The sequence below is a fragment of the Cnephaeus nilssonii genome (genome assembly GCF_951640355.1).
Source record: "Cnephaeus nilssonii genome assembly, chromosome: 9".
Lineage (NCBI taxonomy): Eukaryota > Metazoa > Chordata > Mammalia > Chiroptera > Vespertilionidae > Cnephaeus > Cnephaeus nilssonii.
The window spans coordinates 29,965,868-29,989,636 of record NC_137080.1 but is presented as its reverse complement, the minus strand read 5'-3'; the positions used below and the strand labels follow the sequence as shown (position 1 = coordinate 29,989,636).

The 23,769-nt window shown below is 37.4% G+C and overlaps 1 protein-coding gene across 4 annotated transcripts in view; it reads right to left on the bottom strand.

Annotated features, from left to right (window-relative positions):
• Nucleotides 1-23,769, bottom strand: part of UTRN (utrophin) — a 454,275-nt gene that overhangs the window by 213,197 nt on the left and 217,309 nt on the right. For all 4 annotated transcript variants that reach the window (XM_079779951.1, XM_079779952.1, XM_079779953.1 and 1 more), the window contains 2 exons: nt 20,195-20,400; nt 18,501-18,655 (listed from right to left, as the gene is read on the bottom strand). In XM_079779951.1, coding sequence (XP_079636077.1) covers nt 18,501-18,655; nt 20,195-20,400 — 361 coding nt within the window. The remainder of the gene's footprint in view (nt 1-18,500; nt 18,656-20,194; nt 20,401-23,769) is intronic.

Genomic DNA, 23,769 nt, shown 5'->3' with positions numbered 1-23,769 from the left:
TTAAATGGTGAATTGAATGGTATAATAAACTATATCTTTTTTTTTTTTAATTAGCACCTGTGGCAGACTTTGCTAAAATCTCTTAAGCCACAGCTAGAGAAGAGATTAAAAATGGCAGTGGAGTAAGTGGGAGCTACACTGACACTCTCCCAGGAAATACAACTAAAGTACAGAAGAACCACTCTGAAAAATCAACTGAAGACTAGCTGAGAGATAATCAAGATGGAAAGTGGAGACTGCATAGAGACTGCTAGGAAGTGCAGATGCACAAAAGGGCTGGCCTGGCTTCCAAAGACAGCAGCTGAAGTGCCAGAGGGATCTCTCAGCTGTGGGGGATTCCCACTGAAGACTCTGGGGTCTAAACCCCAAGCTGGGCTCCCAACCCAGAGCACCAGAACTGAGAACGGTGCCCATATAACATCTGGCTGAGCAAAGAAGGAGGGCTGCTATCTGTCAGGGAGAAACTACTGGAAATGCAGGCACCCTCTAGAAGGGCCAATACACAAAATTTCATGTGCAGTCACTCACCTTGGGCTCTGACAGAGGGAGGGCAGAGTGGACTGGAGCTGAGTGAGGAAATTCCAGGGTTGGGGGCTCTGGGTTTGGAGCTCAGAGGGCAGCCACCCCGGTTTCCTAGGCTGAGTCATTCCTTCATCCTGAGAAGACATCTTTCTCTGGCAGACCTTGCTATCCAGGTGGCTGTTGCCTGGGAAAAAGGCAATTGCCATACCCTCTTGGAAGATCTCTCACCCGACCCTGTGGTCAACAGCCTGACGCAAATCAAAGCTGATAACAATCAGACTACAAGCAGAGGAATATCTCTGGAGGTTTTGTGTCTTTGCCTTCTGGAGCTGGGGCTAGGAAAAGCAGACCTTGGTGCACAACTTGGTCCTTCCCAAAGGCACCTAGACCCAGCAGAGGGAGCACAAATTGTGGATTATTGATAGCTCCAAACAGGAGACTCAGGGCCAGTCAGAAATAGCATTTGACATTGTCCTGCACTAGAGATTGGGAGTAACAGCAGATCTGCCTAATACATAGATAGAAATGCAAACAGGCAGCCAAAATGGGGAGAAAAAAACAAAACAAATAAAGGAACAAAAGAATTCTCCAGAAGAAGAGCTAAACAAAATGGAGATAAGAAATTTATCAGATGTAGAGTTTAGAATAATGATGTCAAAGAAGCTCAACAGCATGAGAAAGGATAGAGCAACTACAAAAGAACGGTTGGAAATAAAGAATGGCATAGCACTAATAAAGAACACATTGGAGGATTACACAACAGATTAGGGGAAGCTGAGGATTAGATCAGTGAATTAGAAGATAGGGTAGGAAAAAATCACTCAATCAGAGAACCAAAAACAAAAACAAAAAACAGGAGGAAAGCTTAACACATTTCGGACCAGTAGTTTTATTGCTAGCTTTATCCAGTGGCCAGATAAGTTTCTATTGAATAAGTACAAAAAACATTTTACATAAATGTTAAAGGCACACTTTAAAATTAAATACCCATTGCATTTTGAAGTTATTTATTACATGTTCTTACAAGCTAATATCTTTTTAAAATATGATACTTTGTAAAACACTGTGTAATATGAAGTAAGGATTCTTATGATCTGTCTGCAATGTGTTAAGGGAGCAGTGGGACAGCCTGAAATGTAACAAGATTCGCATAACAATTGAGCCAGAAGGAGAAGAAAGTGAGCAAGGAATAGAGAACATGTTTGAAGAAATAATGGCAGAAAACTTCCCTAACTTGGTGAAAGAAAAGGTCACACAAGTCCAGAAGTCACAGAGAGTCCCAAGCAAGAAGAACCCAAACAGGCCCATGCCCAGACACATCATAATTAAAATGCCAAAAATTAAAGACAAAGAGAGAATCTTAAAGGCAGTAAGAGAAAAGCAATTTGTTACCTACATAAGGAGCTCCCATAAGCCTGTAAGCTGATTTCTCATCAGAAACTCTACAAGCCAGAGGGAATGGCCTTTCAAGGTAATGAAAAACCAGGATCTAAAACCAATATTACTAAATCCAACCCAAATTCAAAATAGATGGTGAGATAAAGGGCTTCCTATGACAAAAGAAAAAGGAAAAGGAGTTTATCACCACCAAACAAGCACTGCAAGAAATGCTAAAGGTACTGCTATAATGAGAAGAAAAAATAAAGAGAGAAATGTAAGTACACAGTATTAAAATGGCAATAAACAATAAAAACCTTAAATGTAAGTGGATTAAATACTCCAGTCAAAAGATATAGGGTAGCTGAATTGATACAAAAACATTACCCAATTATATGCTGTCTCCAAGAGATTCTCCTCAGAACAAGACACACAGGATGAAAGTGTGCGTGTGGAAAATATTTTCCATGCAAATGGAAATTGAAAATCTGGGGTAGCAATACTCTTATCTGACAAAATAGACTTCAAAATGAAGGCCATCACAAGAGATAACAAAGGTCACCACATAATATTAAAGGGATTGATTCAACAAGAGTATATAGCCCTGGTAAACATATATGCACCCAATATAGGAGCACATAAATATATTTTTAAAAATCTTCTAGAGGACTTTAAGGGAGAGATCAACAACAATATAGTCATAGTAGGGGACTTTAATAACCTGCTGACTTCACTGGATAGATCTTCCAAAAAAATTTAACAAGGAAAGAGTGACTCTAAAGGACACACTGGATCAGATGGATTTAACTGACATTTATAGAACATTTCAGCCCAATGCAGCAGAATATACATTCTTCTCAAGTGCACATGAGTCATTCACAAAGATAAACCACATGTTAGGACACAAAACAAGTCTCCACAAGTCCAAGAAGACTGAAATCATTTCAAGCATCTCCTAAGATCACAATGGAATTAAATTAGAATTCAACTACCATAAAACACTCAAACACATGGAGGCTAAATAGCATGTTATTGAACAATGAATGGGGTACCAATGAGATCAAGAAATAAATAAAAAACTTCCTGGAAACAAATGAAAATGAACACACAACAACCCCAAATCTTGGGACACAGGAAAAGTAGTCTTGAGAAGGAAATTCATAGCACTACAAGCCTGCCTCAATAAACAAGAAAAATTAATAATAAACTATTATAAATTATATAATAACCCAACAACTTAAAGTATTAGAAAGAGAACAACAAGAAAAATCCGGCGTAAGTAGAAGGAAGGAAATAATAAAGATTAGAACAGAAATAAATGACATAGAGACCAAAAAAAATCAATGAAACCAAGAGATGGTTCTTTGAAAAGATAAACAAGATTGATAAACCATTAGTACACCCACCAAGAAACAAAGAGAGAGGACCCAAATTTAAAAAATCAGAAATGAAAGTGGTGAAATAACAACTGACACCAAAGAAATACAAAGGACTGTAAGAAAATACTATGAACAACTACACTGAGTGGTCAGATTATTATGATCTCTGAACACATAATAATCTGGCCACTCAGTGTATATCCTATATAATAAAAGGCTAACATGCAAACTGTCCCCTCAACCAGGAATTCGACCAGCAGGCAGGCTGGCCAACCACACATGTCCCCTCCCCCTGGCTAGGCTGGCTGGACCCCACCCATGAACGAATTCATGGACCGGGCCTCTAATATATATATACTGAGTGGCCAGCTTATTATGTGTTCAGAGATCATAATAATCTGGCCACTCAGTGTATATGCCAACAAGCTGGACAATGTGGATGAAATGGACAAATTCCTAGAAAAATACAATCTCCCAAAACTGAATCAGGAAGAATCAGAAAACCTGAATAGGCTAGTAATAACTGGTGAAATAGAAGCAGTAATCAAAAAACCAGCAAACAAAAGCCCAGGTATGGATGGCTTCACAGGGGAGCTTTATCAAACATTCAAAGAAGAACTAACACCTACATTCCTCAAACTATTCCAAAAAATCCAAGAGAAGGAATACTTCCTAGCTCTTTTTATAAGGCCAGCATTATCCTAATTCCAAAACCATATAAAGACACTACAAAGAAAGAGAATTACAGGCCAATATCCTTGATGATCATAGATGCTAAAATCCTCAACAAAATATTAGCAAATTGGATCCAGTAATATATTAAAACGATCATAAATCATGACCAAGTGGAATTTATTCCAGGGATGCAAGGCTGGTTCAATATTTGCAAATCAATAAACATGACATATCACATAAACAAACTGAAAGACAATCAAATGATAACATTAATAGACACAGAAAAAGCATTTGACAAAATCCAACAACCCATTTTTGATAAAAACTCTCAGCAAAGTGGGAATAGAGTGATCATATCTCAACATAATAAAGGGCATATATGACAAACTTATAGCCAACATTATACTCAATGGGCAAAAACTAAAAGCATTTCCCCTAAGAATAGGAATAAGACAGGTATGTCCACTTTCACCACTCTTATTCAACATAGTACTGGAAGTCCTAGCCACAGTGATCAGACAAGAAGAAGAAATACAAGACATCCTAATTGGAAAGGAGGAAGTAAATCTCTCATTGCTCAAAGATGACATAATATTGTACATAGAAAACTCTAAAGACTCCAGCAAAAATCTACTATTTTTAATACAGGAATTCGGCAATGTAGCAGGATACAAAATTAACACCTAGAAATCAATGGGTGTTTTTATACACTAATAATGAATTCTCAGAAATAGAAACAAACAAATAATCCCATTTACCATTGCCACAAAATAATTAAGATACTTAAGAATAAACTTAACCAAGGAGGTTAAAGACTTGTACTCAGAAAACTACAGGACATTGAAATGAGAGATAGAGGAAGATAGATATAAAGAATATACCATGTTCATGGATTGGTAGAATTATCATCATTAAAAAGTCCACACAACCCAAATCAATCTACAGATTCAATGCAATCCCTATTAAAATACCAATAGCATAGTTCACAGATCTAGAACAAATATTCCAAAAATTTATATGGAATAAAAAAAGATCCTGAGTAGCTACAGCAATCTTGAGAAAGAAGAGCAAATTTGTAGGGATCACAATACCAGATATCAATTATACTACAAAGCCACAGTATTCAAAACAGCCTGGTACTGGCACAAGAACTGGCATATGGATCTATGGAACAGAACAGAGAACCCAGAAATTGACCCAAGCCATTATGCTCAATTAATATTTGACAAAGGAGGCAAGAGCATGCAATGGAATAAGGACAGTCTCTTCAATAAGTGGTGTTGGGAAAATTGGACCGATGCATACAAAAAAAATGAAACTAGACCACCAACTTACACCATATGCAAGAATAAACTCAAAGTGGATAAAAGATTTAAATGGAAGTGTGAAACCATAAAAATCCTGGAAGAAACCATAGGCAGCAAAATCTGAGACATCTGTTGTAGCCATATGTTTGTGGATACATCGCCTAGGGCAAAGGAAACTAAGGAGAAAATAAACAAATGGGACTACATCAAAATAAAGAGCTTCTGCACAGCAAAAGAAACCATCATCAAAATGAAAAGGGAGCCCACTGTATGGGAGAACATATCTGGCAATGATACATCTGATAAAGGGTTAATATCCAAAATATATAAGGAACTCATACAACTTAATAAAAGGAAGACAAACAACCCAATTTAAAAGTGAGCAAAGGACATAAATAGACACTTCTCCAAAGCTGACATACAGATGGCCAAGAAACATGAAAAAATGCTCATTCACTGATCAGAGAGATGCAAATTAAAATGACAATGAGGTATCACCTCAGACCTGTCAGAATAGCTACCATAAACAAATCAACCAATGACAAGTTCTAGAGAGGATGTTGAGAAAAGGAAACCCTAGTACACTGCTGGTAGGAATGCAGACTGGTACAACCATTATGGAAAACAGTATGGAGTTTCCTCAAAAAATTAAATATGGATCTGCCATTTGACGCAGTGATCCCACTTCTAGGAATATATCCTAATAAACTGGAAACACCAATCAGAAAGGATATATGCACCCCTATGTTCATAGCAGCACAATTCACCATAGCTAAGATTTGGAAACAGCCCAAGTGCCCATCAGTAGATGAGGGGATTAGAAAACTGTGGTACATCTACACAATGGAATACAATGCAGCAGTGAAAAGGATATCTTACCCTTTGAGACAACATGGAGGGACCTGGAGAGTAATATGCTAAGCGAAATAAGCCAGTCAAAAAAAGACAAGTCTCACATGATCTCACTCATATGTGGAATCTAGTGAACAAAATAAACTGATGAACAAAATGGATCTAGAGACATAGAAGCATGGAACAGGCCAGAATCTCAGAGGGGATGCGGGAGAGGGTGAGTTGGTGAAAAGAGATCAATCAAAGAACTTGTATGCATATATGCATAACCCATGGACACAGATAATAAGATGGTGAAGGCCTAGAGCAGAGGGCGGGGGCAAGGTAGACGGGATCAATGGAAGTTTGGGGACATATATAATACTTTTAACAATAAAGACATAATTTTTTAAAAAGCAGCAGATGACCCAGAGACAAGGAAGCATAGATCAGACTGTTGGACCTCTGAGGGAAGGTACGGGAGGGTGGGGATAAAGGGGAGAGATCAACCAAAGGACTTGTGTGCATCCATATGAGCCTAACCAGTGGTCACGGACAACAGGGGGGGTGGGGGCATGCGTGGAGAGGGGTTTGGGATGGGAATGGGAATGGGGGGATGAGAACAAATATGTGATACCTTAATCAATAAAGAAATTTAAAATAAATAAATAAATAAACAAAGTGCTATAAAAATTTAAAATTTAAAATAAATAAATAAACCAACAAAGTGCAAAAAAAATTTAAATTAAAAATTAAAAAAAAGAAAGTCAATTAAAAAAAATAAAAGCAGCAGATGGAGTCAGTGTGTCCCTCCAAAAAAATTTAGCAACATGTGCTATCTCATTTATGTATGTTTTCTAATTGTCCATCCACACATCCATCCATTCATCACCATCCATCCATCTGTCCTTCTATTTGCATGTTAACTCAATATTAAAATGGTTATTTTAATATTCAATTTAAGGTGGTTTACTTTCTTATTTGTACTTTTCCACATTCTCTGAATTTAATGAACAGTTATCTTTTTACACATCAATAAACACATTCTTTTTAAAAATAGGTAAAAGATTTAAGTAGACACATCATCATAGAAGATATATGGATGGCAAATAAGCACATAAAAAGATGCTAAGCATCATTAATCATCAGAGAAACATAAATTCAAACCACAATGAGATATCACTACTTATTAGAATGGATTTTAAAATGACTACATCAAATGCTGGTGAAAATGTAGAGTAACTGCAACTCTCACACAATGTAAGTAGGAGTGGAAAATGGTACAGCCATTTTAAAAAACAGTTTGGCAATTTTTAACATTAACCTTGCACTTAAGATACAATCCAGCAATCATTTTACCAGAGAAAAATGGAAATGTGTCCACACAAAACCCAAATGCAACTGTTTATAGCTGCTTTATTCATAATGCTCAAAAACTGTTAATAACCCAAAAGTCATCCAATGGTAAATGCTGAACTGTGGTACATGCATATAATGGAATACTGAGCAATGGAAATAAACTACTGATAGATGAAACAACATGGATGAAATCCCCAGTGCATTCTGCTAAGTGAAAGAAGCCAGACACAAAAGCTGCATACCATGATCACATTTATATGGCATGCTGGTATGTCAGTGGCCTCATCTCAGCACTTACTTACTAAAAACTTCCCGTAGTGTTTGGCTGCCTGCTGAACACATCCACATTGCTTCTCCTGGGACACGGTGCCCTCCACACTCCATTACTAATTCACTTTTCCAGCTTTCCCTAAATTCTCTCCAATACTCTGTTCAGGTCAAGGTGGGCTGTTCCATGTCCGCATAAAAATTTTATATCCACATATAAATTCCGACCACCTCCACTTAACAAGATCCTACCAATCCTTTAAAGGTTAATAACTACCGTCTCCTCCAAAATATCTCAGGCCAATTAGGTTTCCTTGGTCTGGGTTCATTAAAGGTCAGTATGCCTCTTTATACAGAAATTAATCACATGTATCCTAGGGAAATCCTTGGATTGGGACCTTACTTTTACTTAAATTTTATTTTAAGTATATTATAGAGATTTCTTATCTGTCCATTTATTCTGTAACTCACAATGGGCAGAAGCAGTCTTTTATATCTCCACTAGAGACCCAGTGCACAAAAATTCGTGCACTCAGGGGGAGAGGGGGTCCTTCAGCCCGGCCTGCGCACCCTCTTGCTGTCTGGACCCCTCAGGGGATGTCCACCTGCCGGCTTAAGCCCGCTCCCCAGGAAATCGGGCCTAAGCTGTCAGTCAGACATCCTTAATGCTGCCGAGGAGGCAGAAGAGGCTTGCAGCTATCAGTCCTGTGGGAGCACACTGACCACCAGAGGGCAGCTCCTGCATTGAGCGTCTGCCCCCTGGTGGTCAGTGCACATTATACCAACCGGTTGTTCCTGGTCATTCTGCCATTAGGGTCAATTTGCATATTACCCTTTTATTATATAGGATGTTTCTCGGTCCTTATTACACTATTATAATAAGCATTTATAGAATAATGAAAATTTATAATATGCCTTTAAAATTACCTCCCAAACATCCATTTTCAAGAAGCTACTAAAAGACAGCCTCCATAAAACTCAGTTTGTAAATCCAGAAAGAAGATATGAGAAGAATGAAAACAAGAGATCAGCACAGGGAGGAGCTCTCACGCAAACAGTGCGAGGTGAACTCAGAAAAGAGGGTGGTGAATCCAAACTGCAGGTGCAGGCTGCCATCACCATTCCAACTGCCATGTTTTGTTTTCACTTGACAAAGTTTACAAAGGGGACATCCTGACAAAGCGAAAAAATAACCCAAAATAGGACACCCCACACACACACACACCAAAAAAAGAAAAAAGAGGAAAGAAAGCAACAAAACAAAAACTCATGAGATCCAGAAAGTAGGGATTCCAGACGAGCAGAAAGGCACAGACACTACCCAAATGATGGCTGTGCAGCAAATCTAGAAAGCTGGTCCCCAAGTAAACACATTAGAAGTGACAGACTACTTAATGCGATTGGCTTTGTGGGAAATTGTGCTGTCAGGCCATCGGAAAATGTGGGAAGAATGAGCAACAGGTGCAAAGAAAACTAAGCATGTAAAAGCAAAGCCATCATTAATTTCAGGTAAACCAAACAGAGGAAGCAAGATTAAGTCAACTTACAGGGTTCAGCTGTTAATGATATTTAGACAGGCATAATAATGTCAACACAGTATCTGTTTATCTAAAAATTCATGATGAGATGGTACAGCCACTGTGGACAATAATATAGCAGTTCCTCAAAAAAAATAAATAAATAAAGTAAATATATCACCTAGCAATTCCATTTCCGGGTATATACCCAAACGAATTGAAAGCAGGGTCTCAAAGAGATATCCATATACCTATGTTCATAGCAGCACTATTCACAATAGCTAAAATGTGGAAGCAACTTTAATTTTTTGATAATCATGTGCCTATATCTCTTTAACTTTTAAAATTTAGAAGTTACCCACCAGAATTTGGGTGGCTGCTGTTAGTGGTGTTTTATCTTCCACCTAAGCCTGCCCATATTTGCAAGAATTAAAACATCAACAGTAAGAACATTAAAAATAGCCAAATAAAGGCTGAGCCAATAAGATACTAGAAAGAAAGAAACCAAAGGAGTACACACACGCAAGTAATCATCCATGAACAGATGATTCTTATTTTAAAAACACTCATATAAAATGTAGTAATTATAAAATTTTTCATTTTACATACTCAGTATCCTTTATTTTAAAGAATATTCATAATGGGTTATGTGGCAAACAGCCAATGTAAAAACAGATCATTATACATTAGTTCTATTAAACCCGAAAAATGGCCAGACTAGAGGAAAAGTGCAAATGTCCTAGACCCTATGGGTGAATTCAGAGGATTCCTTATAGACAAGAGACAATTATCTACCCAGCAAGCATAAAGAACCAGGCTGGCAGGGGAGGTAGAGAACCTAAAGTGACCCACAAAAGGACAAATTACCTACTGGACATCAGTGGAAAAGTGATTCTGCTTTTAAGATATTCACTTTGTAGGAAACTGCAGAAAAACAACTGTTAGATGATGTAAGAAAACTCTACTTTGTTCGTTATGAAAGCCAAAGAATAAGCATTTGTATCAAGGAGACAAGGTTCCACCACGGACTAGTTCTCACAACCTGGGCAGCTGCCTGTCTCCTCCAGCATCATTTTCATCATCTCTGAAAACTCTGCTTGGCACATGAGGTTCTCCATGGTCTGAGTGTTTGCTTACCTCCTCAAGAATCATCTCATCACTCCAAGCCTCGTGCTTTATTTAACTACAAAAATGAATCAATTCCTAATCCTCAAAGTGGTCACTGTCTCTGTCATATCCAGAGCTTTCGTTTTTACTTCTTTTTCCTTAAATACCTCTTCCCTCCCTCCACTACACTTCCCCTCCCCACTGCATTCCTTTTTACTTACCCTGCAGAACGTGGTGCAGACACCTTCCTAACCTACATGGGACCTCATCCCTGAGCACCCACGATTTCCCTGCCACGGCCAATGTTGCTATAACAAAGCACTACAGACCTAGTGGCTTACAGCAACTATTATCTCACAGTGTATAAGTTAGTTTCTGAGAGGGGTCTCATTGGACTAAAATGAAGCTGTTGGCAGGCAGGACTGTTTTTTTCTAAAGGTGAATCCATTTCCTTGCTATTTCTAGCTTTGAGAAGTCACCCACATTCCTTGGCTCATGGTCCCTTCTTCCATCTTCAAAGCCAGCAGTATAGGGCTGAGTCCTCACGTCACATCTCTCTGACTCATTCTTCTGCCTTCTTTCTCCAATTATTAGGACCCATTAGTGATCCAAGACAGTCTCCCCATCTTTGGGGCCATTATCCTGCCTGTCTCATGATACTGTACCTCCGATCGCAACTGAAAGTGACTGCTTTCTGTGTGTTTAAAGTTTCTGAATCATCAGTTCACCTGGTACAACCAGGACCTATACAGAGTAGCATCTCAACAAGTATTTATTACAAATTAATACAAAAGTAGGACTAATATCTCCCTTCCTGCAATATTTTAATAAATGTATCAAAACATAGTAAATACTCAATAAATAGTAATTTACCTTACCTTATATATGAACTTGATGAAATACTGGGAAGTTAATTTTACTTATAGCATACAAATGAGCAATTTAATCACAAATGTCCTGAGGAATCTTTTTAAATTCACATATATCTGGTGTCAGATTTTTTATTGTGAATGTAATCAACTATTAAAATAATGAACATAGTGACAACTAAACCCTATGTATAGGAGTCCAGATGATCTTCATATTATTATAATACACATTTTAATTTTTTATAATCATAATATATGTACATATACATAACTTATAGTCTGGTTTTTTAAATTAATATAATTCTATGTGAAATTGTTAATAGAATATAGCTCAAAGGGAGTTCTCCACACCACCCATTTCAGTCTTCTTAAAAATTAGATCAAATGCTAGAGTGTGGTATAAAGGACACCACAACAATCTTTTATCCATTTTCAAGGAATTTCATATGATATATTATATGGCCAAAAATAATTGCTAAAATTAGAGGCTCAGGAGTATGTATGCACACTTTATTAGACAGGCTAATAAATTACCACTTATGCTATTGGGCATTGCTCTCAGAAGAAAACAACCTAATTCTACACCTCTGCAGTTTACTAGCTATAAGGCTTGGGTGAATCATTTTAATTCTCCAATTGTGTGAGGGGTTTTTCATCCCTAAAATAAGTTGTTTGGACTAAAAGTAAAAGACCCATTTCAGACTGACCAAGGGTCCTTTAAAAACTACATAAGCCATCACATCACAGAGATAATGAAATCTGCTAGAAGAGGTCCTCCATTCTCACCCATCCCTAGCTTCAAATTTGGCTTCATTAAGTATCCCTGCTTGGAAATGAAAGGTTACTGAGGGGAGTGGATGAGCAGTGAGCAGAAAGCAAAAAGCTCAGGAAGTACTGATGTGGAAGATTCCTGAGATCACACCCAGCACTGAGCTCCCGTTAGTCCATGGTTCACAACGCAGAGTTTGGATGTGGCAGCTCTGGTTGCTGCATCTCAAGAAAGACCAGAACAGAGCTAGAGGAGGTACTGAGAAATATAATGAGAGAATACAGGGGAAGGAGCACTATTCTAGAAAAAGAATCATCTTAACTTTAGGAAATTGTGGCTACCAGACAAAGGCAGAGAAGTTTCATAAAAATCTTTTTTAACCTACAAATCATAAAGAGCAAGGACAGGCTGACAACCTAAAGGATAAAACATTTGATGTAGAAGGCTAACTTTAGCAGAAACAAGATGTTTTACTTCAAACAGAAGTAACACCCTATAGAATTCTTTTGTAGAAGAAATGGTACAGATGAAAAATATAAACTGCTTCTCATAAAAGATTAGAGGAATTCACTGGTGACAGATTTACTTACAATAGTTTACATTAAAGATAGCTGGGATTAAAAAAATGTAAACTCTTAGCTTTTAAGGAAATTTATATTATAAAAGCAACTGATATAGCTTAAAGTAATCCATCTAAATAGCTTATATTTTTTAGCACAAAAAACATGGCCACCCACATAACTGCCTTGTTTAAATATTATTTTAAAGATGTTAAATGATACTTGATATTTTAAACTACAAGATATACTGGTTAAGCAAGTGTGTATGTGCTTATAATTGGTCAAAAGAGGGTTTGAACATAAATACATACGACTTTTTAAAACTTAAATGGAAAAGAGCATCTCAGAAAACCCACAAATATGTGTTACTAAACTTTGGTATACATAAAAGGTGACCTTTATTTACAGTTACATGAGACTGAAATATATGTATCTTTTTTAGAGCGGAAAAAAATGGTAGCATCAGTAGTTTGAGTGGCATGTAGAAAACTTACAAAGAAATATTATTTAAGTTTTTCAATGGGTACTTTCACAAGGTAATTTTGTTCTTTGGTAAATAAAGTAGGATTTAGCTGGGAAATATATTAAAACACCCCGTGGGGAAATGCAGTAGATTTAATGAAGAATTAGTCACTGCATATTTCTCTCTGTTACATAGAGATTGGGGTATCATCAAGCACTTTAAAAATTCACACCATGGGATTTAAGAAGACTGCTGTAAGCTGCTAATACCACACGCTCAGGAAGCTCTAGAGAGAGCCCCAATCCCCTTGCCCACCCCGTGATGCCTGCCCATGACTTTATATAACCCAAAGGAGCAGTTTTCTCTTTGGCTGCCAATGACAGCAAGTAAATATTTAAGACCACAGAGCTATCCTCGTGAGAGGATTCATCCCACCACATCCTATTTCCTTTTTAGATAAATCACTACTCGACATTGGGCCTTTATTAGCCAACCAACATTAGACTGTAACTCAAATGCTACTCTGCACGTTTCCCAATTTGCCAAAATCCACCCTCAAAACCCATCTGTTATGCCCAGAACTCTATTCTGTGTTGGGCAGACTCCACAGATCAATCCCTTCACCTTATCTTAACGAAAATTGGTTTCCCTAGGGCCATCAATTCCCCTGAAAGCTTTAATGAAGTTTTTTTTCTTGTTTCTCTCAGACCCTATCTTCCTCTTTGCTTATCTTTACTAATTCTGGCCATTTTTTTCTCTTCTGGGCAAAAGTCTACTCTTTCAAAACATAAGATTTTTATCCATTATGTTCAAATCCTCACCTCTAGGTCTATGGTCACTGCATATGGTTATAAAGGTTGCTCACTGTCTCAACAGGTAAATGGTGTCTGAAATCCAACTCAAGGTCTTCTGAGCAAGCCACAGGCTCTAGTGAGGGACTGCATCACCAGGGAAAAGGACACCAGAGACGTCATTATGGAGTAGAGGTAATCCTGGTCTCTACTTCCTTATAAACACCTTCCTCTGCTCTGTCCCCTATCTTTCATCTACATTCTTTCTACTTGTCTCTGAGTAGATGAACACTGCTGAAGAACACTACAAAGGTCTATCTTCCCTATGCATTTATAATCATAAACCACAAGTAGGTACCGGCACTGCCCAGCAATGCTGTAAAGACCCCTAGGAAGCTCTCTGTCCCACACACCAGAATTCTGATTTTATATCTGATCTTCTTTCTTCAAATCTCTCAGTCCCACCTCCAGTCTCACTGACAGCATGCCTCACAGATCATAAAGAAAGCAGAAGCATTGCACAGAGAACCTTTCATCTTCCTACCAAGGCTCCAATCCACATGCATCCCTACTCTTCCCCTCGTTGTCCTTCCTGTCCTAATGGAAAACACACCCCAGCTCTTACCAAACCCAACTGTCCAGATTTCGCCTTCTAGGACTTTCTTTCCTCTTACTTTGTTCTCTCTGTCTGGAATTATCCATCTCTCTTCTACTGGATCATTCCCATGAGCATAAAACCATGCTTTACCATGTCCCATCCTAAAGAAAAATCAATGACCACACCGGGAAACAAGAAACCCTCCAGGTAGTACCCAATCTCTCTGTCCCTCTTCACAACAAGCATTTCTAATGTTCTTTCCACAAATTTGTTCTACTTCCTCACCTTCACCTCATTCTCAGAAACCATCATTTTAAGTATAGAGAAATCTCATCTTAGCTATGCTAAGTAACTTTAAACATGTCACTGAAACTTCTCTGAGCCTTATAGCATCCGATCAGACCAAGCATTCTTAATGGAGGCAGTAAGTGATTCTTTAGAAGGGTAAGGTGGAGGATGGGAATGGGAAAAAATTGACTCTATGTGTAAAGCACAACTATAAAGTACAGAAACAGACACACAGTATACCCATGGTATTAAAATTTCATGAAGGAAGGTACCTAAAAAAGGCTTCTTAGGGGGTTAATAATATTTTTAAAGGTTAAGAAATATTGGTTTAAAAGAACTGTAAGTTTATGTACAACTCTTAAAGGTCCTTAATTCTATCTTCACAACAATGCCAAGAATTCAAAACATGCTTACAATAAGTTCACACACTTTGTTTAAGAAGGCCAGGACAGATTTTAAAATGTTAGAAAAAGACCTATTGTATATAGAATCGAAAATATCGGGAGCTAGTTGTGTTTCAGAATTTAAACTTTTTTGTACATTAGCAATCTATTATGAATGTATCTATATGACATATTACCTCTAAGTGGGATGTGAAGTGGCAAACGCATTAATATTTCTGCGCTTAGGAACAAGGGTATTCACACCAAGCAGGATAAATAAAGACTATAATAAATGGTCTCATGTCAAGCCACAGCTTTCTGATATCTCAGCATGTTGGATTTTGGCACTGCAGATAAGGGACTATGGACCTGCCACTGTGAGTGGCCAAATTACTTAGGCCAATTGCAATTCACAGAAAACATTTCCTTTGAAAGCTGATATTAAACTTCACACATTATCCCACAATAACAATATTCCATTGGCAAGTATAATAACCTTTCACCCCTCCAGCACTTGGCTGCCAATGGTGTATGTTCAGAATTCAGCTGGAATCTAATGAATAAAATATACTGACCAACAAAATAGGTCCAGAGGCATGGAAGCGTGGAACAAACTGAGGGGCAGGCAGGGGATGGGAAGAAATTAACCAAAGAACTTAAATATGAATGTATATAATATACGCAGCCCATGGACACAGGCAATAGTGTGGCGAAGGCCTGGGGCGTGGCAGGAGTTGGGTGGAGGGGGGCAAAGGAGGGGAAAATGGGGACATCTGTAATACTGTCAACAATAAAACATATTTTTATATTTATAAAACAACAAAAGAATACAGCTGGGAGGCAGGAGGTGAGCCATGGTGCAAGGCCTCCCAGCAGCCATTACAATGGCCACCTACTGGAGAGTGCTACATTATTCATAACAGAAGCCCCATATCTTTAATCAGATCTGGCTTCTAAACTCAACACAGGTAAATATTACACCTATGTCCTCATCCACAGGTGTAATATTTTTGTCCAATCTCTTCCCACACCCCTCATGCCCTCTTTCCCCCAAGAATTGTCAGTCCACTCCCTTTCTATGCCCCTGATTCTATTATATTCACCAGTTTATTCTTAAGGGAGGCAGTAAGTGATTCTTTAGCCAGGTAAGGTAGAGGACAAGAGTGTGTGTGGGGTGGGGGGGTGGGAGGGGTAATTGACTCTTTTTATGTATAAAGCATAACTATAAAGTACAAAAACAGACACACAATATACACATGGTATTAAAATTTCATGAGGGAAGGTACCTAAAAAGGCTTCTTAGGGGATTAATAATAATTTTTAAAAGGTTGAGAAATACTGGTTTAAATGAATCGTAAGTTTACATATAGCTCTTAATGGTCCTTAATCCTATCTTTACAATAATGCCAAGAATTCAAAAAATGTTTACTACAAGTTCACACACTTTGTTTAAGAAGGTTAGGATAGATTTGTATATTTTAGAAAGTTCTCCAATTAAAACAGATCAAAATTATAAATGTCACTGTATTTAAAAGAGAAAATCCTCTCAAATCAAAGAAACCCCAGCTGTCACTCATGAAGGGACCCTATGAGCCACAGTTGTGTTGGATTTTCCCTACTTTATAGATAACAGTTTGCCCAAATTATGTCCAGATATGAATATATTTAGTTCTTTTCCCCCAAAATGGGGAAAGAAACTAGAATAAGGACAACTATTTGTAACCACCATGAAGTTGGAACACTGTGGCTGTCTTTGCTATGATAAATGAAAGATCACCTTGGAATATAATTCATTTTTAATTGCCTCTTCCATCTAATCTAACTACTGCTGGAGTCTGTCATAAAATATTTACAAAGTAAAAGCAAAAAAAAGAATTGGGGGTGCTAAATAAAGCAGGCCACATATTTCTACATGATCAATTTTTGGGGCATTGTTTACAACAAGAACAAAGTCATAACTTATATGTGAATTTTGGAAAACAGATGAAGTATGATTAAGGACGTCTCTTAGTGTTACAGCTGTCTTTTTAAAACTGAAACATAATTGACATACAACCTTGTATTAGTTTTAGGTATACAACGTAATGATTTGATTTATGTATATATTATAGAGTGATTAGCATCCATCACCACAGTTACAATTTTCTTGTGATGAGAACTTTTAAGATCTACCCTTTCAGCAACTTTCGAATATATAATACATTATTTATTGTTAAGTATAGTCACCATGATGCACATTACATTTATTTTATTTTATAACTAAATTTGTATCTTAAATCTGTTTTTTAATTCACCTTCTTCCCAGCCTTGGATTCGAATCCTTTCTACACCCAAATACCTTGTTACAAAACAGTTGTATAAGACGCTAGAAAGATCAATATTATAGCTATGTTCTGCTTTAACCACTTATGAAGTTTTGTATTTGCAACCCCAGTCTTATTTCCTCCAGAATCCTAGGTTTTTCATGCTCATATAACGCCCTCATAATTCTCCCTGAATTTTCCAAAACTCCACTTTAGAAATTATAACTAAAAATGGCATTCTAAAATTGTATAAAACACCTTTCATGTCAAACTGTTATTAAATGCTTGACCATACTTTATTACCAGTAATATATATCATAAAGTGTTCTAATATTATCCATTTTATTCACAGAAAAACAAATGCGTTATGATATCTTTGAAGCTTTCAGGCAGCTACATTTGCATATGTAAAGATGTGTGTGAAACTGAATTCCCTTAGGCAAGGTGCTCCCTGCAGGATGCTGAAGGTAAACACATCTTGACTGATGGTGAATATAAATATGCCATCTTAAACAGATGCTAACCACTGTTTATAGGTCCTCAAGTCCTAGGTCTTCAAGTGACAGGAAAATCTCTCTTATAAACCCATATGCTATTTTAAGACTGTTCCAAATATACTGACTAGACAGAGTAATAAAAAGAAAATATATATATATATATATCAGGTAAGCCCTGAATACACACAGAATAGTTCAGGAGTCTAGAATTGGATTCATGTGTTCTCAGCCTCAACTGAGGCAATTGGCCAAACAGCCCACTATTTTAATGACCATTAGGATTACTATCACCCTAATGCAGCTGTGCATACCTGAGTGTTCCTTAGCATCATGGAGCTACAAGATTTACTCTAGGTAACACCAAGGAGACCAAAAAAGAAAAAAAAATCAGAACACATAAATAATCACTGGCAAGGTTTAGACTTATTTAAGGAAAATCTCCATTGTACAAAGTCAAGTAGATATTGTATAAATATACATTCTGTATGATAACACTCAGAATAGCATAAAAAAATTTTAATCACAATAAAATGTACTTCCAGTAGTCTCACATTTTGGCCTGTTTCCATGAGAAAGCCAAAGCCATCAAATTCTCAACCTGACAACACACCGTTACCTGGCAGGGCCTTAGCATTTACCTTTGTTTGAGATTGATCCATGATGTTTTCAGATACTCTGTGGTTTCCTTCACGTTCCTTGTGTCATCGCTATCATATTCCCTCAGCATCTTCTGCAGGATGTTATCGAACGCCATCACGATCCCATCTCCAGGACCCAGTTCTTGAAGCAGTATCTAAGGTGCAATTTCAGGCACCATGGTTAGACTTGGTCACTCAGTAACCAGTATTGCCAAAACATTGGTCCTCCCAGTAGGTTTTAACATGTTTTAGACACAGATATCAAAAGGAGGAAACAAATTATTGGACAAACTCTTGCATGTAAGTTTAAACCAAAATAATTACAGACGTGAAAAGAAAAATGACTAAGAAAATCATCAGGTACATAGCAGATGACATTAAACAAATGCTCGTCTTTTCCTCTTTTAGATATTTTATTTCCTGAAAACAATGTCTTTTTTCATTCCTTTTGCTATACATCTGATCCTTATAGGAACATGCACTGTATAGGAATGAATTGACTATAGAGTTCCCTTATATGTACTTAGAGCAATGGAAAGGGCCAACAATACGGAAGTCTTCTGTCTCCTGCCCCTCGCGATCACTGTGTATGTTTATAGGTAACTGCTTGAGTGGATCAAGCAGCCACCCAAGGTTCACTGGGAGTTGTTGGAATAGCTACACCAAGGCTATGTCCATTGGCATATCAGTTCCTTGACACGCCTTTTCAATCTCTGAAGAGTCCCTGGGACCAAGATACTCCTCATGAAATCTAAAGGACAAATGAAAGTTCCTACAGTTTTTGTAGCTATTGACAAAAAAATAAAAAAGTCAACCCTAAAGTTTCTGGAGAAAATGACCATACTGCTAATTAGAAAAGAATATACTACATATGATGATTGAAGCATTGATACCACTTTAAATTGTATTCCTTTACTGAAGGGTCAGGGGCTCTGCTGATATTACTTTTGATCCACTTGGTAAAAACAATTAGCAGATATCATAAACACAGGGAATGATCCAGGAAATCAGGACACCTGGCCACTTGTTTTTTATATTATAACCACAGATTTAGATTTAGATTCCCACATATTAGTTATTATATTCTTCACAAATGTACACTTTACTCTTAGGCTATCTGAAGGGCAAATAAATGTTACACTAAAATATAAACTGACAACCATAACCTCTAATTCAAGAATATTTTCTGTGATTACGGAGAAAATTTAAAATACTGCCATACATGTTCAATATTATTAACCAAACTGATCACAGAAGGTCCCTGCTCTGATGACATTGATAAATCAGTTTGTTATAAAGGTACTAAAAAAAACTAAACTTACTTATTACCTGATTTGTTCCCTACAGTAGCCCTCAAATGTAAGTCCCAAGAAATTTCCTAAATAGAAATAACCTTCAGGGTAGGCATGAAGGGAACAAAAGAAGGTTCTTGGGATCCTGAAAATGTTCCCTTTCTAGTGGCTGGTTTGTGGGTGCGTTCCAATTGCAAGGAGTCAGTGAGCTGTAAATCTAAGATATATGTACATTTCGATTTGTTATGCCTCCAGGAATTTTTCAGAATTCTTCCTGGTCAAATGCTTTATTTTAATTTCAATGTGTATTCTAAGAACTTGGGAAAACATCACAAATTACAGAACCAAAAAAACCACACATCCAACAAATCAATATCGCCAAAGGTATCTAATGAGTCTTACTTGATTATCAGAAATTTGTTTGATAAGTGGATCCCTTCGGGCTTGTTGAAGAATATAGAGTCGAGCCTCATATTTTCTCATAAGTTCTTCGGTCTCTTCCTTGTGGTCATCCCACTGCAGGCTGTCAATCACCATGTCCTCCAGCTGCTGCTGCCGCAACTCCACGCCATGCTGAGTGCTGTCCCACTGGTTCCTTACCTTCTCCACTAAAGGAAGCATTACAAAAAAAGAATTCCTGAAAGTGACTCTCAGGAAAGAGAAAAAGTACCTGATCCCAAATTTATTACAAATGAAGCTAGCAATAGAAAAGAGAAAAGAGGCAAGTCAACACACAGTCACACTATACAATTGATATATTTTGGAAACCATTTTTCAGGAAAAATTCTATTAAACTCTATTAAATTTTATTTTTTTACTGTTCCAACTGCTGGCCTCTTTTATTGTTTTTCTTTTTTTATATATGAGCAGTTGTTTATATATTTTAATTTATCTTTATTGTTGAGAGTATTAAAGATGTCCCCCATTTTCCTCCCCATTACCCCTCTCCACCAGGCTCTTGCCCCATCCCAGGTCTTTACCACACTAGAGTCTGTGGCCATGGGTTATGAATATATGCATACAAGTCATGCAAGTTCTTTGGTTAATATATATTTTAAATGCACTAAAATACCTTACAATAAAAAATACCTACTACTGTGAACAGGTAAAGCAAAAATTTCTAAGAAAAATAATTTTCTATCTTATTTTATATTTACAGGACCTGGTTTAAGAAAGGTATTAATAGCACTTTATGATAGAACTTTAAGACGCAGACATAGTTGCTCAGAACCAATTCCAGCATGTAACAATTACAAGAGTTTTACCAAAAGGTTGGTGAAGCTTGGGGAGCTCAACAGGGTTTAGTCACATGTAGTTTACCTATTGGAAAGGGCTACAAAGCATTTCCCCCAAACCTGAATGGTATTGTTAACTGCCAGACAGTTCAGGGCATTTTATTGCCTCCTGTTGGCCAAACACCTGGCTGTAGGCTATTCCCCAAACTGACAATGTTTCTGTACCCTTTGATACCAAACCCTTTGAAGTGTATATTTCCACCTTGCCTTGGGACAGATTGTGTTTAATAAAAGCTCGGGGTCCTAGACAAGGAGAGTCTTCTAGCTCCTTCAGCTGGAAGCTCCTCTGACCCCCAATGCCTAACAAAAATAACTTTCGTCCTGGACTCCTTCTTAATCATCTACGAGCAGCCCTTTGTCCAGAACACTGAACCCTTTGTAAGGCTGGGGAAAAAGAAGCCCGGCAATTGACGCCCGAACGAGGGGCTCTAACAACTGACCCCCGAACAAGGGGCTCCAACACATAGTCACTTGTCATCCTCAAAGGAGATGCTCTAAGGTAGTCTTATTTGAAAAGAAAACTTCTTAAGAATACTTTCACATTTGTCTTACTGTAGCATTAAATCTCTCTAAAAAGGAAGTATTTTTCTATGTTGAAGTTCAAGAGACACTAAAAATAAAGTAAATTCAAGTTTTGTGTACCCAGCAGCCCTTCATTAAAAACAAAAAAAAAAAAAAAAAAAAAACACCCACAAATATTGGCTCTTTTCTGTTCTCTTTTATTGTTTCTTTCTCTTTCTCTTTCTTTCATTCTCAGTCTCTTTCTCTCCTCCCCTCCCTTCTTTCCTCATCTCATTTTTAAGATGAAGTTAAGAAAGAAATATCTAAGGAAACAAACTTCTGATTAATGACTTCAAGGGCAGTTCATGATCTTGAACTGAAGTACCCATAAGCAATAGCTTTCAATATCTTCAACAACTCATGGATAATAGGTAGAAAGTTAAAAACAAAGTTCTAGAAGATATTGTGAATGTCATGGAAAATTGAAGGGCTATAGTTAAGTACCAGGCCAAGAAGAATTTAATTACAATATAACATTTCTTCTGGTAAAATTCTTGGGATAATACAGGCTATCATAAACCATTAAAGTTATCACTCCAATATTGTTCAGAAACCTGCAAATTATACTTACATGTAATAATTCTAAAAAATTGTGTCAATGAGATTATTGGTTTTATACTGTCTGAATAAAAGCTTAAATAAATTGCTTAAGATTGTAACTTAAGGAGAAGACAAATCTATCATAATGTTCTACTTGTCAGTTAAGGAATTACATAGAGTAGTTTTGACCAATTCTACTACAAATAGAATTCTGAAAATTGAACAAATAAAACTAAAGACATCAAGTGCCTGCAAATATCACCGGTTTATCATAAAAAGAAGCAGATTATCCTACTATTTGTGAATAAGAGCAAAAAACTTCTACTACTTTTGATAGTAGAAGCTGAGGATGGTTTCTCATATAATAAATCGTGACAAAGACTGTGCAGTCTCTACATAAGAAAACGGAGAGAAAACAAAGAGAGAGAGGTAAATTGGAAAGGGGAGATATTTGGGAGAAGGAAAGAAACTTTGGACAAAAACAGAGGTGGTGGGAAGAAAACGTAAGATGGTAGAAAAGGCAAAATGGAGATGGATTTGCAAAGAGTTTGGTGTCACTAAACCGGAGAAGCTCCCCTGCCAGTGATGGGAAATGGGGTCCCTCTGGATCTCCATAGACATAGCAATCCATCAATTCAGGAAAGGAAGGAAAAATGGCTGAATCAGTAAAAATAAAGCAACACTTTGAGACAGTAAAAGCTCTTTGCTAACTCATCCCTTGCAACAACCTTGCTGCCACACATTTATTTTGAAATCGAAGCACCTTTTTTATAGGAGAAATAGTCAAATTTCTCCCCTCGAGAAATAGTAAACAAGGTGATAAAATACATTCCAGTGTATATTCTGTCACAGATTAAGTCCATCACTTGTATGGAGCATGGTGGGAGGCCACAGAAAGGGGACTACTCACAATCTGTGGAGGAAATTTCAGTAACTGTGAGATTCACAATGAAGTTATGGGCAAAGATCATGGCAGGAACTAAAGATAGAAAACACCAGGGACCAGAACAGGGTGGGAAAGACTTTATAGAGGGGGTGACATTTTGTTAGCTGAGGAGAAAAATATGCGAATAAAGGTAAGGAGAATAAGGACTGTCCGGAAGTTTTAAAGGACATATACAGTACAGAACAGCTACAGATGAGGCCGAGGGCTGGAATGGAAGAGAGGGTGATAAAAGCAGACAGTGAGCGTCCCTAGAAGTCCCTAAAGCAGTGATGGCGAACTTATGACACGCGTGTCAGCACTGACACGCGTAGCCATTTCTGATGACACGCGGCCGCTGAGGCAGCCGCATGCCGAGGATGAAACATTTGCTGCTCCTGAGGATGAAACATTTGCGAAATGTTTTTTCCTCAAAGTGACACACTACCCAAGTTATGCTCAGTTTTTTGGCGAAGTTTGACACACCAAGCTCAAAAGGTTGCCCATCACTGCCCTAAAGTATATTTTCATTTCAAAATAAATGTGGCAACAAGGTTTATTATAACAGAGGAATTAGCGTCTCACAAAGTGGGGTTATTTTTCCTGAATTCGCCATTTTACTTCTTTCTCCCTCCTTTTATTATTAGACTAGAAGCCCG